The sequence below is a fragment of the Vulpes vulpes genome, chromosome 10, assembly GCF_048418805.1.
Source record: "Vulpes vulpes isolate BD-2025 chromosome 10, VulVul3, whole genome shotgun sequence".
Taxonomy (NCBI): Eukaryota; Metazoa; Chordata; class Mammalia; order Carnivora; family Canidae; genus Vulpes; species Vulpes vulpes.
Window position 1 is genome coordinate 67,265,388 of NC_132789.1, and position 27,920 is coordinate 67,293,307.

Sequence of the window (27,920 nt, forward strand, 5' to 3'; positions counted from 1 at the left end):
TAAAAATGCCTACCTGTATTTGATACATATATATATGTATGTGTATATATATATATATATATATAGTATACACACACACATAGTATATACTCAAAGGCATGATAGAAGAGAAAGTAACATGCCAAATGAAAACTATAGCTGGAGGTAAATCAACATATTAGTACTGTGGCAGCATGGGGTAGGGTAAGGCGTGATCAGTGTCAGCTACAGTAGGTGGAATGATAATTTTGTGTTTGGCTTTTGAGAAAATACTCGATAGGTTGAGAAAAGTTAAGGGCTCTGAACACTAGCATGAAGTCAAATATATCAAGGATGTGAGAGAAAGTCACTGCAAGTATCCTGACTAGGAACTAACCTTATGAACTGGGGTTTAAGGAAGAATGTGGCAAGGGTATGGTTCAGAAGGGTGAAGGAAGAGCAAGATTCTGTGGAAGCTCAGCCAAGACATTATAAAGATATGGTTGAAGATGGTAACAATTGCCAAAGAGCTGAAAGACACAGAGAGGAGGAATCAGTATGTCTTGCTGGTAGCATGGAAGTGAAGGAGAATATGCAGATGGGCCTTCAGAGCTCTGTGACTGGGGCTCTAAGCAAGATTCTGCTGCTTATAAAAATGGAGCTGAGGTGACCATTACGGATACGTTAAGATGGGTCAAGAAGACATCACTGTGAAGGTATTTTCCAGGTAAGTGGAGATGTAGGACTGAAGCAAGTGGGAGAGGCAGCAAATGTGGATAAAGACCATTGATATATGTTGGGAGCTGCCACAGAGAGCAAACAACTTCTTAAAGATGTGTAAGCATGTGCATGGTATGGGAAATGGAGACGTCAAGCTGACTTATGCACATATGTAGCAAAACAGAATACCTTATTTCATTATCCTCTTCATTAATCTGTATATTTTCAACTGTCCTTGTGAGATTTGGTTGTTTCTTCTGGGAAAAGAACAAGGATATATATTGTAAGAATATCAATGAATGGTATAATATTTAAGATCTTGATATTTTATACTTTTATATTTTATGTCAATAACTCCAATATCAGGTTTTGTTTCCAGCATGTAAAATACTTTTGCAATAAAAATATGAAAAATGCACTGTATTATCAACTCAACATTTTTAGGGTGTTGCAGACAAAAAAGTAATAAAGAAACTGATATTTAAATAGTAATTGAATTCAAAAGACATTTCAAAAAGTTGACTCTCAATGATTTAGCACATTTAAAAATTTTAGCCAGGTCTCTGTAAGAAGAGAACACAAGAACAGAAATCCAAAATAGCAGATAATACAAATGGCATTTTATTTGGCTTGAAGCACATCATATGACTTGCAGTATATTTCTTCCTTTTTATATTTAGTTCAGGCAATTAAAACCAGTTCCCATTTCTTAAGTGTGCATTTTCAGTTACAGGGGTTGTCTCCTAAGCATAAGGAATAACGGGAAAACATTAAGATTTAGAGTTTGGTGAGACTAAGTTAAGGTAGGATCTTTTCTCAGGAAATGGCAGTTTTTTAATCATATATATTAACCCTTACCTTCCAGTATAAGGCTCCAAAAGCAAACCCAATTACAAGAGAAAAGAATGCTGGCAATGCCATGGCTGCCCATTGTAAGTTGGAGTCTCCAATGGAATTTGAGACCTTCCCTGTAATTAAAACAGTACAGTGGTGAACATAGCATATTCATGCTAGAGGTTTTGCTTTTATGCTGTGGTTGTCCCCAACTGTTTCCGTACTCATGACCTAGCTCTATTTAAAATATTTGAAACACAGATTTTTCTGAGTATTGTTCTGGGTCAGCAATACAAGTCCATGTCATCTCCAAAATACATAAAGTTGAAAAATGAGACCCACAGAAGGACATCTGACTTGGTTGACGTTGACACATACGGAACACAGACAACATATTCCTAAAAATGATTTATGCTATCAAGCAAATCCATCTTCTATGACTTTATCTTCTAGAACCTTTTTGCCTTCTCACTCTTCACACCCTGCCAAGAAATTTTAAAAAGGACATTTTGCAACCTGGATCAAGGTCAGTATGCATTAAGCTGTTTGGCTTGCTGCAAATATTAAGTTATTAAATGTACTTTGTGGTTAGAGTATTTTTAGGTACCTCATGCTCAGAGTCATGGCGTTTCCTCATCATATCTGCAGTATACATTTACTGGATGCCAGGACTGTGCTAAAGACTAAAGGTTTCATATTTCAGACCTTTTGTGTTGGAAATCCTGAGACCACGGAACACTAAAGAATGGCTAAAAGCACCAATGTCTTCTCATTGCTTACTCAAAGTAAAAATGAGAGAGTGAGAGAGAGAACATGTGAGAATAACTTGGGACACCTTTTTATCCTGCTTGGCTTTTCTGTGAGCAGCAGAATGATTTATGAATTCACCAAAACACATCTACAACAAGGGTCTCTTTTCTCTGTCTCCTTTTTTTTTTTTCCTTTACTCTGTCTCCTTACAAGGAACAACTTGGTTGGTTGTTAGAGACAATGACACATATGCCTACTTGTATGAAAAGAACTGAAAATCTTCAGTTTTCTGTTGATGATGGAATACATTTAGAAATTATACACTTTCAGCAAGTATAGGATCAAAATGTAAACTAACCCAAGGTAAAGTGACTGTTTCACAATATTTGGGTTACTGTGTCAGCCTACAGTCACCTATTTAACATACTAAGTACCTAGGTACATAATGTAAAAGAACCAAACCACTGTATGTGTATAAACATTTATAAGGAGAAAATGAACTTACAGATTTAACCTGAGAGGCAAGAAACAAATCTTATCTACTGCAGGGAGAACAGAAATTGCCCATTTCCCCACCATTTATAAAAATGGGAGCCAGAAATTCATTAATTCTAGGATTGCTGTTTCCGAAGGGCTCTAACAGGAAGCTGGTGTGTGTGTTGGGAGGGAGGGTGAGTCATGAGTGCCCCTTACACTTCAGAAAAGAGGATTGGGTAGGCAAGTGGGGTCTTCCATTCATAGAACCATGAATCACTTCCTTGAGACTAGACTAGCATATCATCTGGCCCACTCCCCATCCTATAGCTTCGTGGGAAATAAGTCTTAGGCATTTTAAAGTAGAATTCAACATGAATTCTTTCATCAAAATAAGCTAGAGTTACAAAATGAGATAACTAAAGTGGCACTATTATAATAACAGAGCTATTTTAAGGGTTATTTAAGATTGTGTGTACCAGTCTGGGATTTAACTACCATTTATCAAAGTGTTCTCTCTCAGAAAAATGGATTCAGAATTATAAGCAATTCTTGACATTTTAGGGATTTTAATATCGCTGTCTGTACATAATTTGGCTATTTGTGGTTGAATTCCAGTAACAAGTTTGACTCCTCCTTGATGGCCACTCTGCTATGGCCCACAGCATCTATCTGACCAGGTGACCTCCTGGAGGGATCCCCTAATGAAGGTATACAGAGAGAACAAAGGAAGCTACTGATATTTTTGTCCCCAGACTCCAGTGGAAAACTAATGAGCTAGGATGGTGCTATCGAACAGTCTATTACATGTTTGGGTAGCCAGATGCCCTGGAATAAAGGCGGCCAAACACTCTATTCTTGCTGGTCTTTGCAAATACCAAATCTTGACTTGAGCCACTCAGACGACAGGAAAGATCAGGACCACCAGTAACAAGTAGAAGCGCCTTACTAGACAGTAATTCCCAATTCTGGGATTCCTGCTCATAAGCTTTCTCAGGTAGGACAGCCCCTAAAGAAGGGGTTCCAAACAAATCCATGTTGGATGAGACCTATTTAAAGAGAACTCGCTTCACTCTTCCAGAGTACTGTGATTTTTTTTTTTTTAAACCACTTTAAAAGTTCCACCCACAGGACTAAGGCCCCAAAGCCCTAGAATCTGACTCACACACAGCACCAGTCCACCTGCTGGAGGGAGGGGCCTGGTAAAGACTAGGAGGGGAACAGGATCAGGGGAACTGAGCTTCACCTCCTTGAGAGGTCAATGTTACCTTGCTTTTGTTATTTCTTATTAACATTAAGAGTTTAATAGATAAGCCTTTAGTTTTCTCCACTGATACTTCCATCTCTCTTGCAGAGAGAGAGAAAAAGGATGCTATCAGCAAAGGGTTGTTCATGCTTCTGTGGTATGACTCCTAAGAGAGTTTCTACTGCTGTTATCTACTGGGATCACTGAGATTTAACCTGTGTGCCTCAAGGTTTATGTGGTGGGTATTTGGGACCGAAGTCCAAACTAGTAACAAGGCTTTGCTTCTGTGTAAAGATCGTCTCAGAAAACGTGTAGGGTGAGGGAGCTCATCTGGCCAGGATTTGGGTAATCCCAAATCCCTGGGTTGTTGTTATAACTGTATCTCATTATTATGAAAATAGTCCACTGTCCAAAATTCATGGGAACTGACTTGTTTGGTTTGACTTACACCCAACGTCTGCTCAAATACAGAACTTGAAAAACTGTACTATGATTTTGCTAAACTACTTTTTCAAATGGTTCTGCTTATGTGCATCACCATGCTGATGAGCATGGACTGCTTGGTGCTTAGAAAACCTGCAACTTAGTACTCCTCTTTGAGATTCAAAGCTTATTGTAGGCTTGCAACAATTACTGACCCACAATCTTGGTATACCTAAATGTTCTAATAATGATGAACACATACATAGGCATGGCTCCAAGTTCATGTGTGTTAACACGTTTAAAACTCACAGAAGCTCTATTAAGGAGGTATTATCATCCTTCATTAGACTGACAAATCCAGAGGATGACAAATCATCCACGGGTTAACACTGGGATATAACCCCAGGCAGTCTACCGAAAGACTATCTTTTTAGAAGATGTATACAGTAATGTCAAAGCAAGGATTTCTTCTGTATCATTTAAATACTTTCTTTTTTTTAAATTTTTATTTATTTATGATAGTCACAGAGAGAGAGAGAGAGAGAGAGAGAGAGAGAGAGAGGCAGAGACACAGGCAGAGGGAGAAGCAGGCTCCATGCACCGGAAGCCCGACGTGGGATTCGATCCCGGATCTCCAGGATCGCGCCCTGGGCCAAAGGCAGGCGCTAAACCGCTGCGCCACCCAGGGATCCCTCATTTAAATACTTTCTACAAGGATCTTAAACATCCTTTTAGCTTGGTACAAAGGAAATGACTATTACCTTGAACATATAATTCCTTTTGGATGACTTGAACAGTTTTGTAAGGGAGAATTATGGGATAATATAAGATTCAGAGAGGACACTCACATCTCAGGACTCCTTCATATACATTGGTCCTCCAGCTAGTATGGCCACTTTTTGGATCTTATCTCTGCAAACTAGCATGGTCACTTCAAATTTCCCTGGTCATATTCCCCCAAAAGTCTTACCTCCTTTATGCTACAACTAAAAACATTTACATACTTCTATTATAATACATATTGTAATATATATGATATATATGATAAAGTACTAGGACTGTTGCTTTTATAAGAATGCAAGCTCTACAAAAGCCAGTCTTTGTGGATGGGTATCTGAGTGCCATTTTGATGAGTGAGGTCTCTTGACAAAAAGCTGCAAATTATTCAAGATCCATATTTTTTTACAAAGAAGAAAAAAAGAAAGCAAAACAAAGAATAAAGAAGGCTAACCATTCCTTTTGTAATTTAAAAAAATCGTTTTATAGTCTGTAGTCTTTTGAGGTAAGTAGACTTTTGTTTCCAACCATGATAATAGCAGATTAGCCTTCCCAACCTAGGTAATTATTACACTAGACAAATTATTTGAGGCAGTTATTTTCATACATTAGCCAGAAAGTAGTTCAATAATGTAATCCCTAAGAGAGTAAAAACACACATGGTGAGGCCCATGATTGTCTTTACTTTCTGGCTAGGAGGTATGGGAGCTAGAACCCAAGTAAGGTTCAGTGGTCTCGCAGAGATAGGGAATCAGAGACTAAAATTCCAGGATGTAGATGTGGCCAGAGTCTGTGGGGCAGGGTTATTGGTAGGAAAAGAGCTGTGCAGAAAAGGAGCATCAGAAATCCCTGGAGGGGGGAAAAAAAGAAATCCCTGGAGGAATCTCAAGTCATTGGTTAAATATAAGCTGTACACAGACAGGGAGAGACTTCACAAAACCTGGCAATAAACAATACCTAGGAAGCTATGACCTTGGCAGTCATTCAGAGACAAAGGAGTTCTGACAAGCAAGAAGGGGAAGATTTCTGAAATATCAGAAATTCCATGCCTTAGAAATGAAGCCTATTCTCCCCCTTTCCTCTGAGAAAGCTTAAAAACAAGACTGGGAAGGAAAATAACCTGCCAATAACTGAACGCTATCTGAACTAGACTCAAGAAATGTCTAAAGAAATGCTACAAAATTTGCATTCTCATCAACATAGTAACAATAATATCCAGTATATATTCAAAAATTACTGGCCATTTAAAGGGAAATGAGACCCATAATCAAGGGAAAAAGTAGTCAATATACACCAACCCTGAAATGACCTACATGTTAAGAGACAAGAACTTTAGAGCTTTAGAACTACAGTTAGAGCTTGAACAATGCAGGGGTTAGGGCACCAACTCCCCTGCAGAGTTGAAATGTACATATAACTATTGACTCCTCTAAAACTACTAATAGCCCACTGCTGACTGGAAGCCTTACCAATAACAACAATTAGCACATATTTTATATGTTATATCTATTATATACTATATTCTTAAAATGATCTAAAGGAAATGTTCAGAAAATCATAAGCAAAATACATTTACAGTACTGTAAAAATCTGTGTATAAGAGGACCCACATGGTTTAAACCCTTGTTGTTCAAAGGTTGACTGTATATCCGGGGGCCAAAAAAGAAAATATCATATTGAACATGCAGATGGAAAATCTCAGCAGGAAAATATAAAATGAATTAAATGCAAATTCTAGAATACAAAGTACAAATTTAGAAATGAAAAAATGCACTAAACCCATACACACAGAATGTACAACGCCAAGAGTGAACCCTATGTAAAATATGCACTTTGAATGGCTATGATGTATCCATGAAGGTTTATCAATTTTAATAAAGGTCCCTCTCTGTGGGGGATGCTGATAATAGACATGCGTATGGTCCCTCTCTGTGGGGGATGCTGATAATAGATATGCGTATGGGTGGCAGAAGGGTTTGTGTGGGAAATCTCTGTACCTTTACCTCAATTTTCCTATGAACCATAAACTGCAATAAAAAAATAAAAATGCACTGGATGAAAAGTTCAGCAGCTTACAGATGGCAGAAGAGCCAAGAAATTTGAAAACAGATAAGTAAAAATTACACATTTTGGTGAAGAGAGAAATTGGGGAGGGGAAAAAAAAACTGAACAAAACCTCCATGATCTATGAGACAATATTGAACTACCTAATATGTGTGTGATTGGTATGTGTGTAATTAAATATACTATGTGTGATTCCTCTTGGGGAGAAAATGAAGAAAAAATATTTGAAAAAGTTACAAACAAATTTTCCCCAAACTTTGGGGAACATATTAGAACAAACAATATATAAACTCTGGTTGCTTTTTTGTCAGAAACAAAAGCAGGAAGACAATGGAGTGAAATCTTTAAAGGACTGAAAAAAAAAATCTATGAACCCAGAATTCCATATCTAGTAAAAAGCACCTGCAATACTGAAGACAAAACACAGTAGAATTTAAAAACCATTAAGATATTTAGAAAAAGCAGGATGCCCCGGTGGCTCAGCAATTACGCATCTGCCTTTGGGTCAGGGCGTGATCCTGGAGTTCCCAGATAGAGTCCCACATCAGGCTCCTTGCATGGAGCCTGCTTCTCCCTCTGCCTGTGTCTCTGCCTCTCTCTCTGTCTTTCTCAGGAATAAATAAATAAAATCTTAAAAAAAAAAAAGTCTACAAAAAGCACATATTTTAGACATTAAGTAACCCACTTTTATATTACCCATGAATTGAAGAAGAAATCACATGGAGGATTAAAAAATATTTTAAAAGAAATAAAAGAAACAACATATCAAAGTGTGTAGAATGCAACTAAAGCTGCTTTCAAGAACTTTCAAGTGCTTATATCAAAAAATTAGAATGGTTTAAATCACTAATTAAATTTTTCTACCTTAAGAACCTCAACTACAACTAAGCTAAACAAATATAGTAAAAGGAAGGAAATAATAAAGATTAGAAATAAATGACATATAAACTAAGAAGTCAAAAGCTGCATCTCTGAAAAGAGTAATAAAATCAGTAGTTAGTAAGAAAGACCTTAATGGCTAACACACAGTCCGTTTTTAAAACTTTTCAGATCTGATGTTACGTAATTCAGAATTTCAGATTTTAGAAGGTTCTGTTTCAGATATTGTATATAATATCCTCAGTGAGGTCTAGGTAGCATGCTGTAATCAAATACAATATTTCTGTAGTGAAATCTAAAAGTATTTACTTTTAGAAGGAAAAAGTCTAAATAAATAGCCTTATCTCAGTTGAGATCAGGTCAGGTTGTGATGGCAAAAATTCCAAAACAAATGGATGTTTGAGGTTTTTAAAAAGCTTCTGAATTGCAGATTTGCTCTTGTGGATTTGTACTAAACGGATTACTCCTTACAGGTAGGTCATCTACATTCCTGAACATAGGACAGTGTCTCACTAAGTCCTAAGGGAGGACTTTCTTAACTAAGATCATAGGATGAATTTTTTTTACTTATATAGCTTCCATGACACTAGAAGATCAGAATATTTAGTAAAACTCAATGACTTTTTTTTAATGATCTTGCCTGAAATCATTTGAAAGGAGGACATGAGACGTCCAGGAAATTGGGCTATTGGTCAAAGAGGACAAAAATTTCAGGAGAAGCATAATCTCCTCTAACACAATTCTATAGTAAAGTAACAATCATCAAATGTACAAACACATAATAGTAAATACTCATACACAAAACTGAAAATATCCTTGGAATTCTGTAAAACCAGCATTTGTTATTTTCAATTTTCTAAATTCCATTTTTATCAGGCAAATTCCAGATAAAATATATTAAATTGACAATGAAAAAGCTTAAACCATATTTCTAAAAGTAATTACATAACTTATTTAAAAATAATCTTAGCAGATTTGGGCCCAATTCTCTAAAGATCATCTTGAGTTTTAGGGAAATCCACTTCTACAAGGCTAATATTTATTTATTTATTCCACCTCCCCCATTTTTTTTAAGGTTTATTTATTTTAAAACAAGAGAGAGATAGCAAGCATGCACAAGCAAGAGAGGCAGAGGGAAAGGGGGGAGAGAATCTCAAGCAGACTCTGCTGAATGTGGAGCCCAATGTGGGGCTCAATCTCACAACCCTGAGATCACAACCTAAGCCGAAACCAAGAGTCAGATGCTTAACCAACTAAGCCACCCAGGCACCCCCAAATTTTTATTTAAATTCTAGTTGGTTAACATATAGTATAATATTGATTTCAGGAGTAGAATTTAGTGATCATAATTTATATACAAAGCTAATATTTAATTCTCAGGAAGACTAACAGGAAGAACAGTAACAGAACAGTATTAATAGTAATAATTGCAGAAATTTCCTGTAAAGCCCATGCAATACTCCCATAGATGCTAATTGGAGCCATGCATGCATTAAATCAGATGTATGTACTTACTATTACTGCTACTGCTGTCATTCCTAAGGGAGCTGGCTGCAACAGGGGGTAACATAAATGGTTTTGTGACACTGACTCTGGAATCTAAATAGAAAGCAATAATGTGTCAGTGTTGTATGGTGATTTACATAAATCACAGAGTGTGCAAAAGGTTGAAGTGCAATACCAGAGTACTTTCAAGGTCCGCTTCCCAAATTCTGATCATTCAGATCCTATTTATTTCATAGTGGGTCCTGTTCTATTTTATTAAGAAATTCGTCACAGTCACCTTGTAGAGCAAAGATTCATATGCCTATATATGTTAATAAATATAAGTAACATGAATTGTTGGTAATTAGTCAAAAAAAAAAAAAAAAAAGGCAATGGAAGTAGACTTTGTACTATAGGGACCCTGTAGGAAAAAGGTCTCAATACAGAATAACCAATGAAGATCAGAATTCATGACTCAGAGGTAGATCTTAAGGAAAAAGATTTGGAAAGGGGATATTAAGAAGACTGGAGGTGAAGAATAACATATACTACACAATTGTAGCAAATATCAGATAAAAATTATGAGAGACTATCTCCCATATTGTTTACCCACACACAATTCTTGTATTTGAAAATAGTGAGTGTTGCTTTGGTTTGAAAACCAACAGATCAACCAATCACCTCTTTCATGCCATTGATATACAACTTTTTATTAGACATATACACATACAATCTTTCTCTAACTACACATATATTTGAGTCAGAGGTAGATTCTTATCTATACAGCCAAGAATCAAGCTTGTTTTTGACATTTAAATTAGAAACGCTTATATCTTACCTTTTTCAGGACTTAAGGTTGAAGAAACCACACATTCACTACTTTTAGATGCCACCGTCTCCAAGTCCTTAAAGGCATCGATGGATCTATTAAAAATTCTAAAGAATTCTTCAGGAGTAAAAAGCCTGAGTTCTGGGCTCTTAAGTGCTTTTTTTACATTCTAGAAGAAAATAGGATTATATTTTTCAGATACTTTATAGATTTAACTGATGTCAAAGTAGTAGACTATAAGTATGTCCCCCAAAGACTCAAGTAAAATTAACACTTTTAGATAACTGTTTTGACACACATAATTCAAACTGGTACTGCAAGATGTGATCCCACCCAGTTCAGTGTGAGGCTTGACTCCAGATAAAGGAATGGAGTGGTGGCGGGTGTGAGTAAAGTGAACATAACATCAAAACAATGTTAACAACAAATTAAACACTGTTCTTTAGATATGCTCATTAAAATAATTATTCCTCATTAAAAAACAAAACAAAACAAAACCCTCTGTAACATATGCTCCAAATAGCCCAAAGTTAAAAAGTCTGATGATACTAAATACTGGCAAGAATATGGCAAAAAGAGGACTCTTATATACTGGTAGAAATGATATAAATCAGCACATTTGGTATCAATTCGTAAGGTTGGACATGTGCCCATTTTGTAACCCAGAAATTCCCCCTTTAGGTTGAATACTCTAGAGAAGTTCTTACACATATGCACCAGGAGACATATAAGAAAGTTCTTAGCAGCAGTGTTATATAAACATTACACCAAACAACAGAACAGTAGCTTAATATTGATATATTAAATCAACTCTATAAGCAGGAAAAACTTAGTTTCAGCTATATGTATTAAAATAGATATATGTTATAAACATAATGCTAAGTAAAAGAACCAAGTTCTAAAAGAATAAAGAATATGATTAATTTCTAGAAATTTCCCAAGAAAGCAAACCAGAACTATATTTTAGGAATTCATACATGCATGATTACCTACAAAGAAAAGTAGAGAATAATACCTATGTAGCACTTGCTATGTACTACTCTAAGTGCTTTATACATATTAACTCACTCTCCAAAACAATGGGAAATACCACCTGGGTTCTAGTCAAAGTGCCATGATTAGACTATGCCAAGACCTATCTTGTTATAGATGCAGTGTTCTAAAATAATAAATATATTTATTAGAATTTATTTTGTCAGATGTGGTACTAAGGCACTAATCACAAATCATCTAATGTCAACTCCATGAGATGGATCCTGTCATTGTCCTCGTTTTAGGCATAAAGAAAGTGACCACACAAAGGTTAAGTTCACAAAGGTAATTTGTGACAGAAATCAGGATTTGAACTCTAACACCTCATTCTTAATCTCTATACCTTATCAATATGCTTAGACCCTGAAGCACTGCCATGCCCACAATCTGAAGTTGGTGACAACAAAATCATCAAATGACCTGGAGATGATTTTTAAAATGCACCTCATTGTTGTGACATGATTACTGTGGATAAGAGGTTAAGTCTAAGTGTTCATTATAGACAATTTTCCATTTAAAGGTAAATGAACACTTGTAACCTAAAAGGAACGTTATAAGGACTTCATTTATGAAATAAAGGGTATTTTTCTAAACGTTGTAGTGCGAATAAATTTTATTTTTATGTTAAATGACAACACCTAAGCTTTAATGTATATCTCAGCATTGCAGTGTAACTAGCCACCTATTTTCTGTGCTCACCTTAAAAATATTTTAGTTAAAAATTTTTAAATTAAAAATTTCACAAAGACACCACCACCCCTGCCATCAATTGGCATAGGTCTTAGAGAAGAGTAGTAAAAAGCCATCCCAAAGAATACAAAGTTACCTCAAATGAGTATCCTTCTGTGCACTCCACAAGATCATCCACTATTTTCACAAGTTTGTCTATGATAGAATAATTACTCAGGCCTTCAGAAATATTTGAAAACTTGTCCAGAAGATCAGTCAAGCTGACTGACAACTGTTCCACCATCACGCTTATCCAACAATGACTAGGCTGCAAGAAATGGAAAGAAGAGAAGATAAAGCATCTATTGTAAATAAAGTCAACTTGGAACCCCCTTCTTCAAAAACATCAATGTAAAAAAAAAAAAAAAAAGAGAGACATCAATGTTTCAGTCACTGCTGAACAAAGAATTTCCTTATATCAGAACAGGTCAGTTCTTGTGTTTTGTTTAATACAGATTCAACATCTGCTTCAAAGTTTGCAAATGAATAAAGACCTGAGCAAAGTATTGACAGTAAAGAATGTTGCTCTTCCATGGAAGTAAATTAAGACAGAGCCCAATCTTACCAAATCTTGACAAAGTTTGTTCACTTTACTCACAGTGTTCTTAGAAAAGCTTTAGGTACAGAGGGAGTTACCTATATATATATATATATATTATTGTAGGAGAGCGCCCCTCAAGGACTTGCAGTCTTTTGGTGAACTGGAATACTGGAATATGAAACAATGCATTAAAAATAGCTTATTTTTCCAAAGTGCCTAATACTTCAAGTCTTCTTCATAGATTTAATTCATGTGGATATTTAAAAAACAAACAGCCCTGGCAAAAATGTGGTCTGAGGGAAAAGCACTTTTTGCTTTAGCAGCAGGACCAGCTTACATAATTTGTGGGGCCAAACACAAAATAATGTATTTATTGTTCAAAATGAATAATTACAAGATGGCGACAGCAGAGCATTAAACCAAGCATGGAGTCCTGCCCATTGGTTTGAAGCTCAAATTTGTAGTCAGTATAACTGGGTTTGATTCTGGCTGAGAAACTCCAAACAAGCTGCATAAATTCTCAGAACCTCTCTGTAGAATGGAATAAAATAGGACAAGGTGGCTGTGAGGAGATATTGAACATACATATTTGAAGGTAAGTTATATGAAGGCAGTTTTTTTTTTTTTAACATGGCCTAGAACAGTGTCCAGCATGTGAAAGTTGCTCAGAAACTATCTGTTAAACAGGTACATAAGTGCATAAAAAAATGAATGAGAAAAAATACTCTTGTCAGGGGTCTAAGCTTTCTGTAAAGGGCTAGATAATATTTTAGGCTTTGCATGCCAAGTGGCAGAAATAAAGGATATTAGTAGGTACATTTATACAAAGAAAGCAATTTCTATAAAACTTTTATTACAGAATTAAAATGTAGTAATAACTGAATGTCTTTTGCATAATAACCAAATTTAATCTTTTGTAATAGAGGTCTACCAATAAGAATGAAATTCTTTATTTTGGATCAACATTTTGTGTAGTTGGGTTTCAAAGTATTCTCTATTATCAAATAGGCTGCAAATGTTCATCTGGAAAAACCAATCTCACCTAGCTGGCCATATAAAATCAGGCAGTGGATTGGATCTGGCCTACAGGCTATAGTTTGCCAATCTGTTATAAATGACTCTGTGCCAATAAAGGTTTAGATTATTGGGAAAAATCTCCTTGGTGTATTAGAATGGATTTTCGTATTTATTAAATTAGTGAACATTATTTAAAATAATTACTTAAAATAAGTTCATAAACTTTGTATATTTTAACTTATGTTTTCTCCTATAAAGATCTTTTAAGTGGAAGCTCTGACTTTTTTTTTTTAAACTCTGCTACAATGTAACAAATGAGAAAAACAAGACTGGGGATAGCTAGAATTGTTTTGGCTTATAACAACCTAAATAATTTAAAATAACTCCAGCTGTAATAAAAACATTATAATCATAAGGAATAACTGATGCCATGTAAAATGAATGAAACCACTAAACTTGAATTCCCTTCTTACCAGCAGAATAGCTCTATGGGGGAAGGCCAACTAATTTATCCTAAATTATACAAGGGGGGGGGCATCTTCTATTCATTTAACAGAACAGTTTTAATTAATATAACACAGCCAAAAAGGAAAGTGGTTTATCTACAGATTGGTAAGCCCCAATTCCTGGAAGCACTAAATGTCATTCAAAACTTTCAGGAGTGTTGGCTCCGGCTTCAGAAAAGTAGAATAAACAAACCCCTAAATGGGAATTACTTCAATTAGGCCATTTCACTCAACTCATCAAGCAAGTTCTCAAAGACTGTGTTTCCAAAGTATGTTCAGAATGGATTCTTTGTTTTGTTTAATCAGTGCTTATCTGAAGCACATGTAAGTTCACATTTGCATCATTCACAGGTCTCTTTCCAAAATGTCAGTCTTTCCTTTGGGGCTGAATCGCTCTCCAAGTCTCCCTCCATTTAGGCAGTGATAATTCCCTTTTAGATAGCCCTGTCAGCAAGGGGTAGATTTCCTGGGATATGGGATACAGCACATATTGTAAATACTGTTTGAAGAGTATTTATACGGTAGGACAGCCCTCACCAATTAGTTCATTCCATTGCAACTGTGCAAAGTTTTCTGCAGCAGATTCTAGATGATAGTTTCTTCAAACTCTATCTTCACTTTATCTTCACTTTATAAATGTGCTTGCCTATTCTCCACTCAGATCTTCTGGCATAGAAGAACCAAATCAAATTCCCTTATTCTGAACTAAAGTACTCCTTTAGTTTCTGCAGTCTTGGTGCCTTAAGTAAGCAGGGGTTTTTAATTTTTCTTTCTTTTTTTTTTTTCCTTTTTGTGGTTAAAGTAGAAAAGACTTTGTTTATAGGTTTCTTATTTTTTAAACCACGGAATTCTGGGATGCTTACCGCCACCACTTCTGCTTATCTCTATTTTCAGCTGAACTCTATGTTTGCATTCTGTATTCAAGTTCTTATTTAGCTATGGTGACTCTCTTATGGCCACCCATGGTTCCCCCATTTTCATATACCTAATCCAACAGTGGAAGTAATCAACTTTTTCTAGCAAAATTCTCAAGTCTGAACTTACAATTTCTTACAGCTAAATCCTGGAAATCTCACAATCTAATCCTAGCCCAAAATTTACCCTTTTAAAATTATGAAGACTTCACGGATAGCTGATCTGAACTTCTGTGCTACTATACTGCTGAAAAAACACATTTCTAAACATCTTGTAAATTTTATTTCATTCACTATTTATTCTTGCCAAATTTCCTTGGAAGAAACTATAATCAATTCAGAGTTCTATCGTTTCAGTAATTTGCTTCAAGAGTTACATGTTAGGTTTTTAAAATTGTTAGACTTAATAAAGATAGATCTGAGGCCAAAAAAAAATTTTTTTCTTAATTAAATATCAGTCAGTTTTGACCTGTCTGCCTGTGAGAGAAGGCCATTTTGACTAGATCATCAAGCAGTTTTGTATTTTCTTTTTAACTGAATATAGTCAATGATTTGCAAAGAGAATGAAACACAGGAAACTCAGTATTTCATTTGTGAAATGATAGATCTGCTTCTTGACTCAAGATTATGACTAGGAAATGAGTGATTGAAGGCTGTAGGTTTCCCAAATGTAATTTTTCCCTTTACCTTAATAACAGGCATTATTGTCACTATTCCTTAGCTTTCACAGACCATTTTAAGCTCAAATGGTTCTGTATAAATATCAACTCTCAACATTTATCAGAAGAATGTAAGATACAAATAATGTTCTCTACTAGCAGAAGAATGTGAAGAATTAGGAAAAATTGATAAAGCCACACAGGAGGCCAAAGAAGTGAAGTAAGAAGTACTTCTCAAATTCTTTAAGTAAATATAATTTAAGGTTCCATTCACCTGCATATACATACAAAAAGAAATAAACTCCTTGTTTTGAAAGGGAAAATCTGGGTTTTCCTAAACTCCAGACTCTCAATTTCTTATTTTCTTTCTTGGTAGCTTCGTCTTACATTTTCTGGGTTAATTTCAGGAACTCTAGCTAAGACTACTGGGAAAGTATGCTCTCAAGTCCTATGTAACATGTATCATTTTACAATGCTATCTGAATCAATGATTATGCATTGATAATTCTTGACCAGCTACCACGCCACCACCATTGAAGATTTGTTTAAAAGCTGTAAACTTCCTAAGGGGTTTTAAAGTACCATGAACAAGTTAATGATTCAACTAAATGATTAAATAAAAGATATAAAAACTACTAAACTTAAAAGCATTTTAAACATAACTAAGAATAGGACTGCTTCCAAAGACCAATAATGAAAGTATTTATGCACATTCTAAAACCACACCTAAATTTAAAATAGATAATATAGGAGTATATAAAATAGATATGTGATATAACACCTCTGGAGTCCCAGAAATGATACATTTGAGACTTGGCTGAACCTGTGTAGGTTAAAAATATCCTTGGGACTTGCTGGGTCTGGCATGCTTTCTCTTCTCCATCCCCTGCTTCATTCAAGAAATTGTTCTGGTTTATTATCTGAAAGAATTTGACATGTTATTCTGCATAAATCTTAGATGCAGAGGGAGTCTCTAAGAGCAGTCACCATTAGCTTTATGGAATTAGATGAAACTGCACAAAACGTACTATAACATTTCTTCAGGCACACACTTGACACTACTCTCCATTTCGCAGCTATATGTAGAAATGCCTGTGTGCTTCCTTAGTTGGCCTAAGGTAGATAACTACATTGTGGGAACTCACTACAAAGGAGTTGGGATAATGTACCTATTAGAGAGATTCTTGGGGAGAAAAGCACTGACTCATAAACCATGAGCCCTCTGAGGAATATTCATAAGAAGCATGCACCCAGTCTTCTAATCCAACTAATCTAATTACCAGCATTATCGCCCAGTTAGATTGTTTTTGTTTTCTTTAATGTGTGCGTCAAACCTCAGTCTTGCCAGAATTAGAGGTATGAATGCCCAGGGCACAAAGCCTTCTTTTCTTTCCTCCTGTGCTTCCAGCATTTACCTCCTGGCTAAGAAATCAAAAGAACCTAGAATCATGCCATTAGAATCACAATAGCTTAGATCTGGAAGGAATACTGAAGACCACCTGCTCCAGTCCCACCAATTTCATAAATGGAAAGAAGGCCTAGAGCAATGAAGTGGTTTGTTCAAGGTTGTACAACAAATTTAAGACAGAAACATTAGAAAATCTAGACTCCCCTAGTTCTTTTATCAGTAGTACAAAGCACATACAGCTGCAGTATTTTTTCTGCTAGGTTGACCATGAGTCGTATGGTCTCACATCTGGACCAGGAATACTGGTCTTTAGACTCAATTAAGAGAGCTCTTGGAGGGATCCCTGGGTGGCGCAGCGGTTTGGCGCCTGCCTTTGGCCCGGGGCGCGATCCTGGAGACCCGGGATCGAATCCCACATTGGGCTCCCGGTGCATGGAGCCTGCTTCTCCCTCTGCCTGTCTCTGCCTCTCTCTCTCTCTGTGTGTGACTATCATGAATAAATAAATAAAAATCTTAAAAAAAAAAAAAAGAGAGCTCTTGGAAATGGCTCTTTCTGTGTCATTTCAATGAATTGAGTCGTTCTGAGGAAAATAAATTTCTCCAAGCCAGTTGTCACAACCAAACAGCAACTGCCAATTGCCTTTAGTGGACTTTCTTTATTCTCCTAATATTTACTTTTAGGGCTGGAGAACAGACACTCCCCTGCTACATTCAAACATTCCATGGCAGGCAAATTTCAAACATTTCTATAAAAGCACTTTGCAAAACAGTGTGTGCTTATAATCCTGGTGTGGAATCTCTAAAATCTTAACTCCCTTTTGGAGGAGCTGGGTTTTGTCATGATTTGGGCATCTTTCATTTTCTTGCTTGAATTAAAGTGATGCAGAAACCTCAATCTGATTAAGATGGTAATCAGCCCAAACACTATAAATATGTGTTGTTTCCCAGGGCAGGCCTATAAATGGTCCCTGAGCCAGACATAAAATAGCACAGTGGTGAAGGAACAGCATGGTGAGGTAAGGGCAGGCGTGATGAACCAGAGGCTCAGTGTCTCGTCCCAACTATTAAGACACTTTGTGATTCTAGTCAAATCACTTAATCTATTCAGAGTTTCATGTTTCTCCATAAAATAAAGGTGTCTATCTAATCTGTGCTAGCCAATACGTGAGCTATTAGACACCAATCGCTACATATCACTCAAAATGTGGCTAGCATGACTAAAGCACTAAAATTTTATTTTACTTAATTTGTTTAAAATCAGTAAGATTCAGTGACTGGAAAAAAAATTTTTAAAGATGTTATTATTTATTTATTTATTTATTTATTTATTTATTTATTTATTTATGGAGGGTGCTCACGTAACCTAGGGGAGGGGCAGAGGGAGACGGGGAGGGAGAGAATCTCAAGCAGACTCTGGCTGAGCTTGAAGCCTCATGTAGAGCTCAATCTCACATCCCTGAGACCACCACCAGAGCTCAGATCAAGAGTCAGATGCTCAACCAACTGAGCCACCCAGGTACATACGTGGAAAACTTTACACATATGAATCTACACCTTCAGTTGTAAATTTTATGAAAATCTAAATCTAAATATTTCTGATTAAAATTTAATGTCTGCACTGAAACATGCTACAGGTATGTAATACACTGTGGATTCTGAGTATAAAAAGCTTAAAATATTCCATGAATTTATTTTGATAAGGTTAAAGGATATTTTGGATATAGGGTAATAAAAATTATTTTATTTACTCCCCTGTTCCTTTTTACTTTTTTAAAAAATGTGGCTACTGAATAATTAAGATTACATACATGGCTTTCCTTATTTTTCTACCGGAGAGTAATAGTCTAGATATTCTGAACTGTGTCTTAATATAATCCACTTATTAAAATGGGCCCTGTAGTTTGAGTACACAAAAGAGCCACTTAAAAATAATCTTTAATGTTATATTTAATTCATTTAACAATCTATACTTATTCCTTTTAAATAAATACGTTCTATTATATGGGAGGTAGAAGTGGATACGTACAGTGTCTACTTGGCAGATTTAACCTATTTCCATAGGAAGTACTTCTAATCATAGAAGTTGACTCTCAGGATCCATATCTACAACTAGTCAATTTGCCCTGTGGCTAGAACTGATTGGATCACAGTAGACCCCTGAATCAGTTGGACTATTTGGAAAGTTTCTCCCCCAAACTGGTAGGTAATAGAAACTAAACAGTCTCTGAGCAGGTCTAAAACTGAAAATATATAAAGTTGGGAGTCTGGGGTAGCTACATTTCACCAGATGACTAGAACACAAAAAAATTCTTCACAGACAGAACAGAATAAGGCAGAGATGCAGAGATTCAGAGTGGAAAAGGAAAACATGGTAGCTTCCCATCTTGGCTGGAATCTCTTTCATGAAGCCTGGCTGTATCCTTGCCCTTTTACTTGAATGTTGTTCTTTAGCATCCTTATAACTGGAATTTTTCTGTCTCTCCTTTTTCAAATTAAGTGTGAGTTCAGGGATCCCTGAGTGGCTCAGTGGTTCAGCCCAGGGCATGATCCTGGAGTCCTGGGATGGAGTCCTGCATCCGGCTCCCTGCATGGAGCCTGCTTCTCTCTCTGCCTGTATCTCTGCCTCTCTCTGTGTGTCTCTCATGAATAAATAAAATCTTAAAAAAAAAAAAAAAGTTTGAGTTCATTACTGTTAGTGAGAACCAAAGAACTCTAAACAAATAAGATGGATTCCCTTCAAGATTTGGAAATCAGGACATTTTTTGCCAATAGTTAAATGTTTACTGGTTAGGAACTTTTGGGTAACACCTACCTGCTGGAATGGTGAAGAAATATACAGAGGAGAGAAAGATTTGATCCCTTATCTTTAGATAAATAAAACACAAGAGAAAACATAAAAACAAAATAATGATAGCATCTGACAAATGTATATATTCCAGATCTTGGGTTTTTCAGATCTTAATTATTTCTCACAACACTGTGAGACAAATACATAACACAATTTTAAAAGGCTATGTACACAATATGTGATCAGATACCCAAAATGAACAGTTTCTGGACAAATTCTATAAAAATTCAGAGATGATGAACTAAAAGGTAAGGTCCACAGATCAGATACCATGATGGTACTGGTGGCCACTGTATCCCCTGAGCATAGCAGAGTAGGGGTGATTACAGTTTTTACTGGCCAAATGATACACATAAGAGAGAGCACAGTCGAACAGTAGGAAATAGCTCTGGGGAGAAAGGGGGACCTTACCCCAACCTTGGAACCATGAAGAGGCTTTCAGCTGCAAAATACTGGATGATTCTGCAAGTAGAATTGGAATGAGTAGATGGAAGAGGAAAGGGCATATGTGGGTGGCATAAGGGAAATGGCACTGAGCGAAATCTTGGAGTTGAGAATAAGCATGGTAATTTTAGGAGGTAGGGGTGCATTTTGCTGGGGTGGCAAGTTTGTGTTGGGGAATAATAGATATTAAGATGAGGTGGTTAGGATGAGGCAAGATTATGAAGAGTCATGAATATCAAAGATTCAGGAATCTGGCATTCAGCCTTTAGTCACTGGGACAATGAGAAAGTTCTTGAATATGGAAATGACTCAATGAAAGTAGTTTTAACAGAAGCCTCAAGGAAACCATGATTCCTAAAAAAATGCATAATACCTTTTACCTAAGATTTTATTTTATTTTTTTAAGATTTTTAAAATTTATTCGTGAGAGAGAGAGAGAGAGAGAGAGAGGCAGGGACACAGGCAGAGGGAGAAGCAGGCTCCATGCAGGGAGCTGGATGCAGGACTTTATCCCGGGACTCCAGGATCACGGCCTGGGCCGAAGGCGATGCTAAACCGCGGAGCCACCTGGGCTGCCCTACCTAAGATTTTAAATAAAATGTACATACATCTGAAAAAAAAAAGATAGCAATAATGTTGAGGTGCAGGTATTGTGTGAGGAGTTACAGGCACTCACCTCAACACAATAATCTTGTGGATTCTATTCAGGTCAAATTTGTGCCTCAAGGAAATTACAAGAAATTGCATGGGAATTTCTACCTCCTTCTTCTCTTTCAGCAGATATGAAGTGCATATCATTCATTAGGCACTGACGATACAAAACAGCAAACATAGACAATCCCTGTCCTCGTGAAGTTTACAAGTCTAAGCGGAAGGTTATCAATGAAATAAATCCACAAATAAATGGAAAACTGCTACTTTGAAGGAGATCACAAAAAGAGTTTCCAGTTGGAAGATTTGGCTTCATGAAAGAAGAAAAGGAAGGTTCCCTTAAAGAAGTGAAATTGAAACCAAGAGTCCAGAGTTATTGGAATCAAAGGTCTGACCAGGTACAGAGGAAGCCATGCGCAGAGGAACAGTGGCCTCAGGGGGGCGTCAGGATGTGGGGCTGGAAGAGGATTTGGAAAGGTGCCCCATCATGAGAGTCTCAGGGGCCTTGCTTACAGAACACATTTTTTTTTTTCTGCTTCCTAAGAGTTATAGGCACACAGACATTTGAAATATATGAAGAAGGAAGGGTAAAGTAATCAGGTGTGTGTGTGTTTGTTTAATCATTGTCTACTCAAGAAGAGTCAAAACCTCGGGAGGCCCGGAGTGGCTCAGTGGTTGAGCATCTGCCTTCAGCTCAGGGCATGATCCTGATGTTCCAGGATCGAGCTCCACATCAGGCTCCTTACATGGAACCTGTTTCTCCTCCATCTGCCTATGTCTCTGCCTCTCTGTGTCTCTTATGAATAAATAAATATAATCTTTATTTTTTTTAATAAATAAAATCTTAAAAGAAAAAAAAAACAGAAGAGGGGTCAAAACCTCAATTGTTAAGTCCTGGAATGGCAAGGGAGGTGCAAGGGAACCTGAGGCAGTAGGGCCAAGCAGAAGAAGATGAGAAGAGTTAAGAATTGGAATCCTGCACGCCCTGGGAAGGATGCTGCAAAGGGAAGGTGGCCTGTAGGATTATGGTTAGATTGATATTTCATACTGCCAGTGACTTCTTTGTTTAACCTTGCCTTTAAAAGGAATTTTAGAGGAATCTTTTAAATCAAAGATTTAAATATCTTGGTTATTGCTAATTTTGGTTATTGCTTACATGACGTAAAGACTGGTTGAGGTAAGAATCATCAATAAATGCTAAATTTGGGGGAGAAACTTTGATGAGGAACAGTGCATGGTCTTAAAACATCTCCCTCAAATGTTGCTTAGGAGTTCCTAATGAGTAAATACATAGAAATACTGGAACACCTTAACCAGGTGGTCATAACAGCAACGTGAGGAGAAGATGGACACTGAGTGTCTGTGTGTGTGATAACCTCAGGATGTTTCATCACTTATGTAGCATCATGGCTTGAAATACATAATCTTAATGTAATCATTAAACATCAATCAAAGGTTTCAAAGATATACATTTTACTTAAAGGGGATGGCTGTATTACTCAAAAATTTCAATGTCATAGGGACAAGAGAGAGGCTAAAGAACTCCTAAAGGAGATAAAAAGACATGAGATATTTATACAAACTTAGTGGGCTTAGAGTAACACAAATTTATTATTTTACCAATCCTGAGTTCAGAAGTCTAACACAGGTCTTACTAGGCCCAAATCAAGGTGCTCACATGCGCTGGGTTTCCTTTAGGGGCTCTCCAGGAGAATTCCTTGCCTTGCCGTTTCTACCTTTGAGACCACCTGCATCTCTTGGCCTGTGGCCCCTTGCCGCATTTTCAAAGCCAACAGTGTAACATTTTTTAATCACTCTCTCTGGCTCTCACACTCCTGCTTCCCTCTTATAAGGATTCACAAGGTTAAACTACGCCCATCTGGATAATCCCAGATAAACTCATCCCCAAATCCTTAATTACATCTGCAAAATTCCTTTTACCATGTAAGATGCTATATTCACAGCACGGGACATCTTTGGGGAGCCATTATTCTGCCTATCATACTAATGTCAAATGCAAATCATTATCCTAGATTGGATCTTGTACTGGAGGAAAATAAATACTAAAAAAAAAAAAAAAAAAAAAGATAAAATTTAATAAAACTGAAATACAGCCAATAGATTCAAATATTTTGGTTATTGCTAAATTTACTGAAGCTGACAACCAGATTGTGGTTATGTAACAGAAAATCCTTTACTTAGGAAATACACACTTAAGTATTTAGGAGTAAACAGCCATTATGTATACAAATGACTCAATGAGTTTAGAAAACTAACAACACACATCTGTGCACAGAAAGCAAGCATTTAGTAAAGCAAATGAGGCAAAATGTTAAAAAGAGATAAATATGGATTAGAGTTTGTGAGTATTCTTAGAATATTCTCATAACTTTTCTGTAAATTTGAAATTATTTCCAAATAAGTTAAAACTGATAAATCTAAAATTAAAACCGATCATTTTCTTTTTACTCAAACACTATAAGCAAGTCATAATTTATATCATTTTATAAACATTAGAATGACTGCAGATGTGTGGTACAAATTCAGCAACCCAATTTTTGCTGAGCCACCTAGGTGTCCCAAAACCCAGAGCCTCCTTTTTTTTCCTTCCTTTTTTCAGAATTTATTTATTTATTTATTTATTTATTTATTTATTTATTTATTTATTTATTTTTTCAGAATTTATTTTTTTAAAGTAATCTCTACACCCAACACGGGGCTCGAACTCACATTCCCAAGATCAAGAGGCGCGTGCCCTACTGACTGAGCCAGCTAGAGGCACCGCCTATAACCACTATAGTGTTAACTGATTCAGGCAAGCATTATCCATAGATGCTAAACTCACAGAGTGAAAGATTCTTGGGGAAGGATACTCACAAAGTTTCAAAGTACTACCCCACAGGACTCTTTGTTTTTAAAATTGAAGTGAAATTCACATAACATGAAGTTAATAATTTTAGAGTGCACATAATTTTAGAGTGTATTAAGTACATTCACTCTGTTGTGCTGGTCTTCCTGTGGTAACATTACTGGCAAATAGAAGAATCAGAAACGTTTAGGATTCTTAAGGTTAGTGACTTAAAATCCTAACAGTCCGGCAATATGATAGTTTCAAGAGTTTAAAATAGAATTGGTAATTATCACTGGATTTAAATGCCAACTGGTTGGTCACACCCTGCTATTAGTGAGAGAGAATCCGCTAGGTAATTTCTAGGAGGTCTCTTAGAAAAATACTCCTTACCCCCATCCTATCCCCATTCATAGGAGTATTTAGCGGATTTTTAAAAGCAAAAGCGCAACAATGAACTGTATTCTATTCTAGAGCCTTCTTTTTTTTTTTTTTTTTAAGATTTTATTTATTTCTGCTCTGTGCCTCAAGCAGAATTTTATTGCTTTGGCCCCAGAGAATCTTTCTGGTACCCATTCTGATTCCTACTCTGCCCTCTATTGTTTAAAAACAAAAGATAAGGCAGCTGGGACTCTGACCAGTGACAAATCATCACTGGCCTCTCTACTGGGAAACTCCACTGGTCTTGGCAGAAACTAACATTTTAAAATAAGGGTAAAACAAAGCGTTAAGACCCCGCTTCTCCCCAGAGCCTTATGCACGGGCTTATTTTTCTTGCCAACTGTGGTAGCCGAGAACAAAGTTTCTCCAGTTGTGCCAGGACAGTATGCCAAGTTCAAATAATAGTGGACTTTTCTCAATTACAGAAACAAGAAAAAAAATATGGCAATGAATTAGCTTTATTTTTACAAGTTTGGCTCTTGCTACCACCAGCCCATACTGAAATCTGTGATTTGGCACAATCTATGATTATACCAGCACAACATAATTTATTTTGTTACTTTTAGTTTAACATTAAGAGCTGCATGATTTCTTTAAGTTTGGCAATCATAGATCTAAATGCTTCTACAGTCAGGAGCACGGTGCATCTTTATTACTTAAATGTTTCACTTAGAACACCTTCCCTTGCTATTGTAATTATTTGGAAACTCGCATTCGATAACCCAAGGTGAAATGTCAAGTGACCTGGGGTTTCTTTTTAAGACTGTCACTTTTTAGTTGTATAACTTTGGGCAAAACACTTGTAAACCCCAGTGTGTCATTTGTAAAACAGAAATCACACAAATCATAGTAGCTATCTTGACTTCCTGGTAGGGTTTTTCTAATCATCCGAGGAGATAAATATGTGAGATCATTTTGAAAATTTAAAAAAAGCATTATATAAAAAGGCCCAACCATCCCCCTCACCTAGTTATTATTAAAGTTTTTTTGCACATAAGGCTAGGTGATGTGTTTGTTATTTAAAGCACCTGGTAAAGTGCTGCCTCCACAGTTTTTCCTAAACAAATACTGTACTACTTGCTGCCTGAGTAATTGAGTGACAAGATTAATTCAATTTCAGGCTGCTATGATTTTACATTCCCCCCTAATTAGACACTCACCTTAACCTGAAGATATCTAGTTCAACATGATGCAACAAGTTCTAGGGAACTTTAGATAGTTCATGCTAACTAAAATGCTTAGTACTTTCCTAAGGAAAAGAAATAGGCCGCTGACATTCTCTTGAAATGATAACTTAGGGTCTTTGAAAGACTTTTTAAGCACAAGCACTTAGTGATGTGCTTAGCACACTTAAACTGGTAATAATTTTGATTGACTAACCCACAAAAAGTACTCAAGGCCTAAGACAGCTTGTGCGCAGTGGATTTGTAATAAGTACTTCATAAATCATGGAAAGAGGTCTACTTGCGGAGTAACCCAAATGATTTTAAATTAACTCAGGGAACACAATACAGCAGTTGAAAGGAACCAACATGGATTAGCACATTACATGTCAAATGTGTGTTGCAAAATATAAGCAAGTTGCAAAGTGGTATATACAGTATAATGCTATTAAGTACGAAAATACAAATATAGGATTCTTATGTGTATGAGTGCAGATTTGCAGTAAATGTAAAAGAGCAGCTATGCGTTGCTGCATTCAACTCAACTCAAGGTGATGCTATCCTCATGCCAGGCCTTGATAACATGCAGTGGGATGAAAAATTTCAGTTCAGAATACTTGTTTCTAACAGTCAAATTGTCTGTAAGAGACAAAGTGGGGACCAGTGGAGATAGGAGAGAGGCCATACTGGGGTCTTTAGTAATATTTATAATGTTTGATTAAAAAATACATTTGAAGTAAATATTGCACCATGGTAAAGTTTAACAAGGTTATGGGATAGGTACATAGGCATCTCTATGCTTCCAGGATTCCTTCATGTATGAATTCTGATCATTTGTAATCAGAAAAATAATTTAAATTTCTTGGTTGCAGTAATACAGGTATATTTATAATCATAATCTCATTTATATTGTAAGTTTCTAAGAATCTATTGACTAATAAATTCTTAGATAAAATATATTGTGATCTGAAATTAAATAGGAAAGAGACTTATAAAGGATCTTTTCAGGTATGCAAAGAATTTGCATAATTTTATACTCAAGCCTTTTTTTAGGAGGAAGCTAAAGGAAAGGGAGAAATCTGTGGCCAGCTCTAAGGAAGATGATCTTATTTACTTTAGAAGTACAGGTCTAGGACACATGTGCTGAAAGGCTTATCTCTAAGTAAAGTTTAGCAGTTATTTGAGGATAAATCCATGCAAGTCAAATTCCAAGGATACTTTCTTCAAATACTGACAATTAGCTAACTCCTAAATGGCAGATCATTTCCTGTCTCAGTAGAATGATCCCATCTCTCTTGTCAGTTCTTTTTCAGATAATTTCCTGTCTCAATAGAATGATCCCATCTCTTTTTGTCAGCTACTAAAAAGAAACTCAGAAATGTACAGTTTACGTACCAAAATATCCATCCCGGGGACATATTTGAGGGCTATCTTATAGTCTTTTGGAAGATTTGCCACCTACAGAGACCAAAACAAGAAGAAAAGAAAAAGGGGAAAAATCCATGAGAAAATTCATATATATCAATCATACTGTTTTTAGTGGGAGAAAAACACATACAAACCTGTTATATTGTTTTTGAGTTATCACTGAATTTCAATATTTACATAGTGATTTTCCATTCTTGACTTCCCTTTGTAATCAAAGGCACTCTCCAAAAATAAAGTGATAATGCAAGTCTTTAGATTCCAAATTCGGTAATGAATAGAAGTATAATCCAGTGAGTTTTAGAAACATCTAAATTTAATTTCTACCCGTGGTCTTAGAATTCCCTTCCAGTTTCCTACTGATTCATCAATGAATCAGCAATACAATGTTTTGTTTTGGGTTTTTTTTGATCAATGATTCTCAAAGTGATGTGTCAACATCACCAGGGAACGGTTAAAAAATGCAAATTACCAGGCCACATCAGCTCTACTAAATCTTACTTATGTCCTCCAGGTGATTTTGATACAAATTTGAGAACTTGTTGATCCTAGGAAAAAAAGGTCTGTGAAACCTCAAAAGAACAGTACCACTCAAGAGATGCAAATACTTTCTAATTTAAATAATTTGTAAAGACTCCATTCTGTAAAATAACTTAATCTCCTTACCGAGGCCTGAACCTTGGAAATGTCTCAAATATTTACCTAGCTTCTTTTAAAGGCTTTTTAAAAGTGTCTAACACGTTTCCATCAGTCATTGTGGCATATATTGAACAAATACCTGATTTGGAACCAAATCTAAATTCTATACTTTGGTTTCTTTCACCTGTAAGATGGAAACAAAAGTACCCATGTCAA

The 27,920-nt window shown here is 36.2% G+C and overlaps 1 protein-coding gene across 2 annotated transcripts in view; it reads right to left on the bottom strand.

The window, feature by feature from the left end:
- Positions 1-27,920, bottom strand: part of KITLG (KIT ligand) — an 86,143-nt gene that overhangs the window by 12,678 nt on the left and 45,545 nt on the right. The window contains exons 3-8 of one of the 2 annotated variants that reach the window (XM_025992201.2): positions 27,036-27,098; positions 12,298-12,468; positions 10,449-10,608; positions 9,641-9,724; positions 1,537-1,646; positions 868-935 (exon numbers count right to left, since the gene is read on the bottom strand). In XM_025992201.2, the coding sequence (XP_025847986.1) occupies positions 868-935; positions 1,537-1,646; positions 9,641-9,724; positions 10,449-10,608; positions 12,298-12,468; positions 27,036-27,098 (656 nt within the window). The remainder of the gene's footprint in view (positions 1-867; positions 936-1,536; positions 1,647-9,640; positions 9,725-10,448; positions 10,609-12,297; positions 12,469-27,035; positions 27,099-27,920) is intronic. The other variant, XM_025992202.2, reaches the window with a different exon arrangement.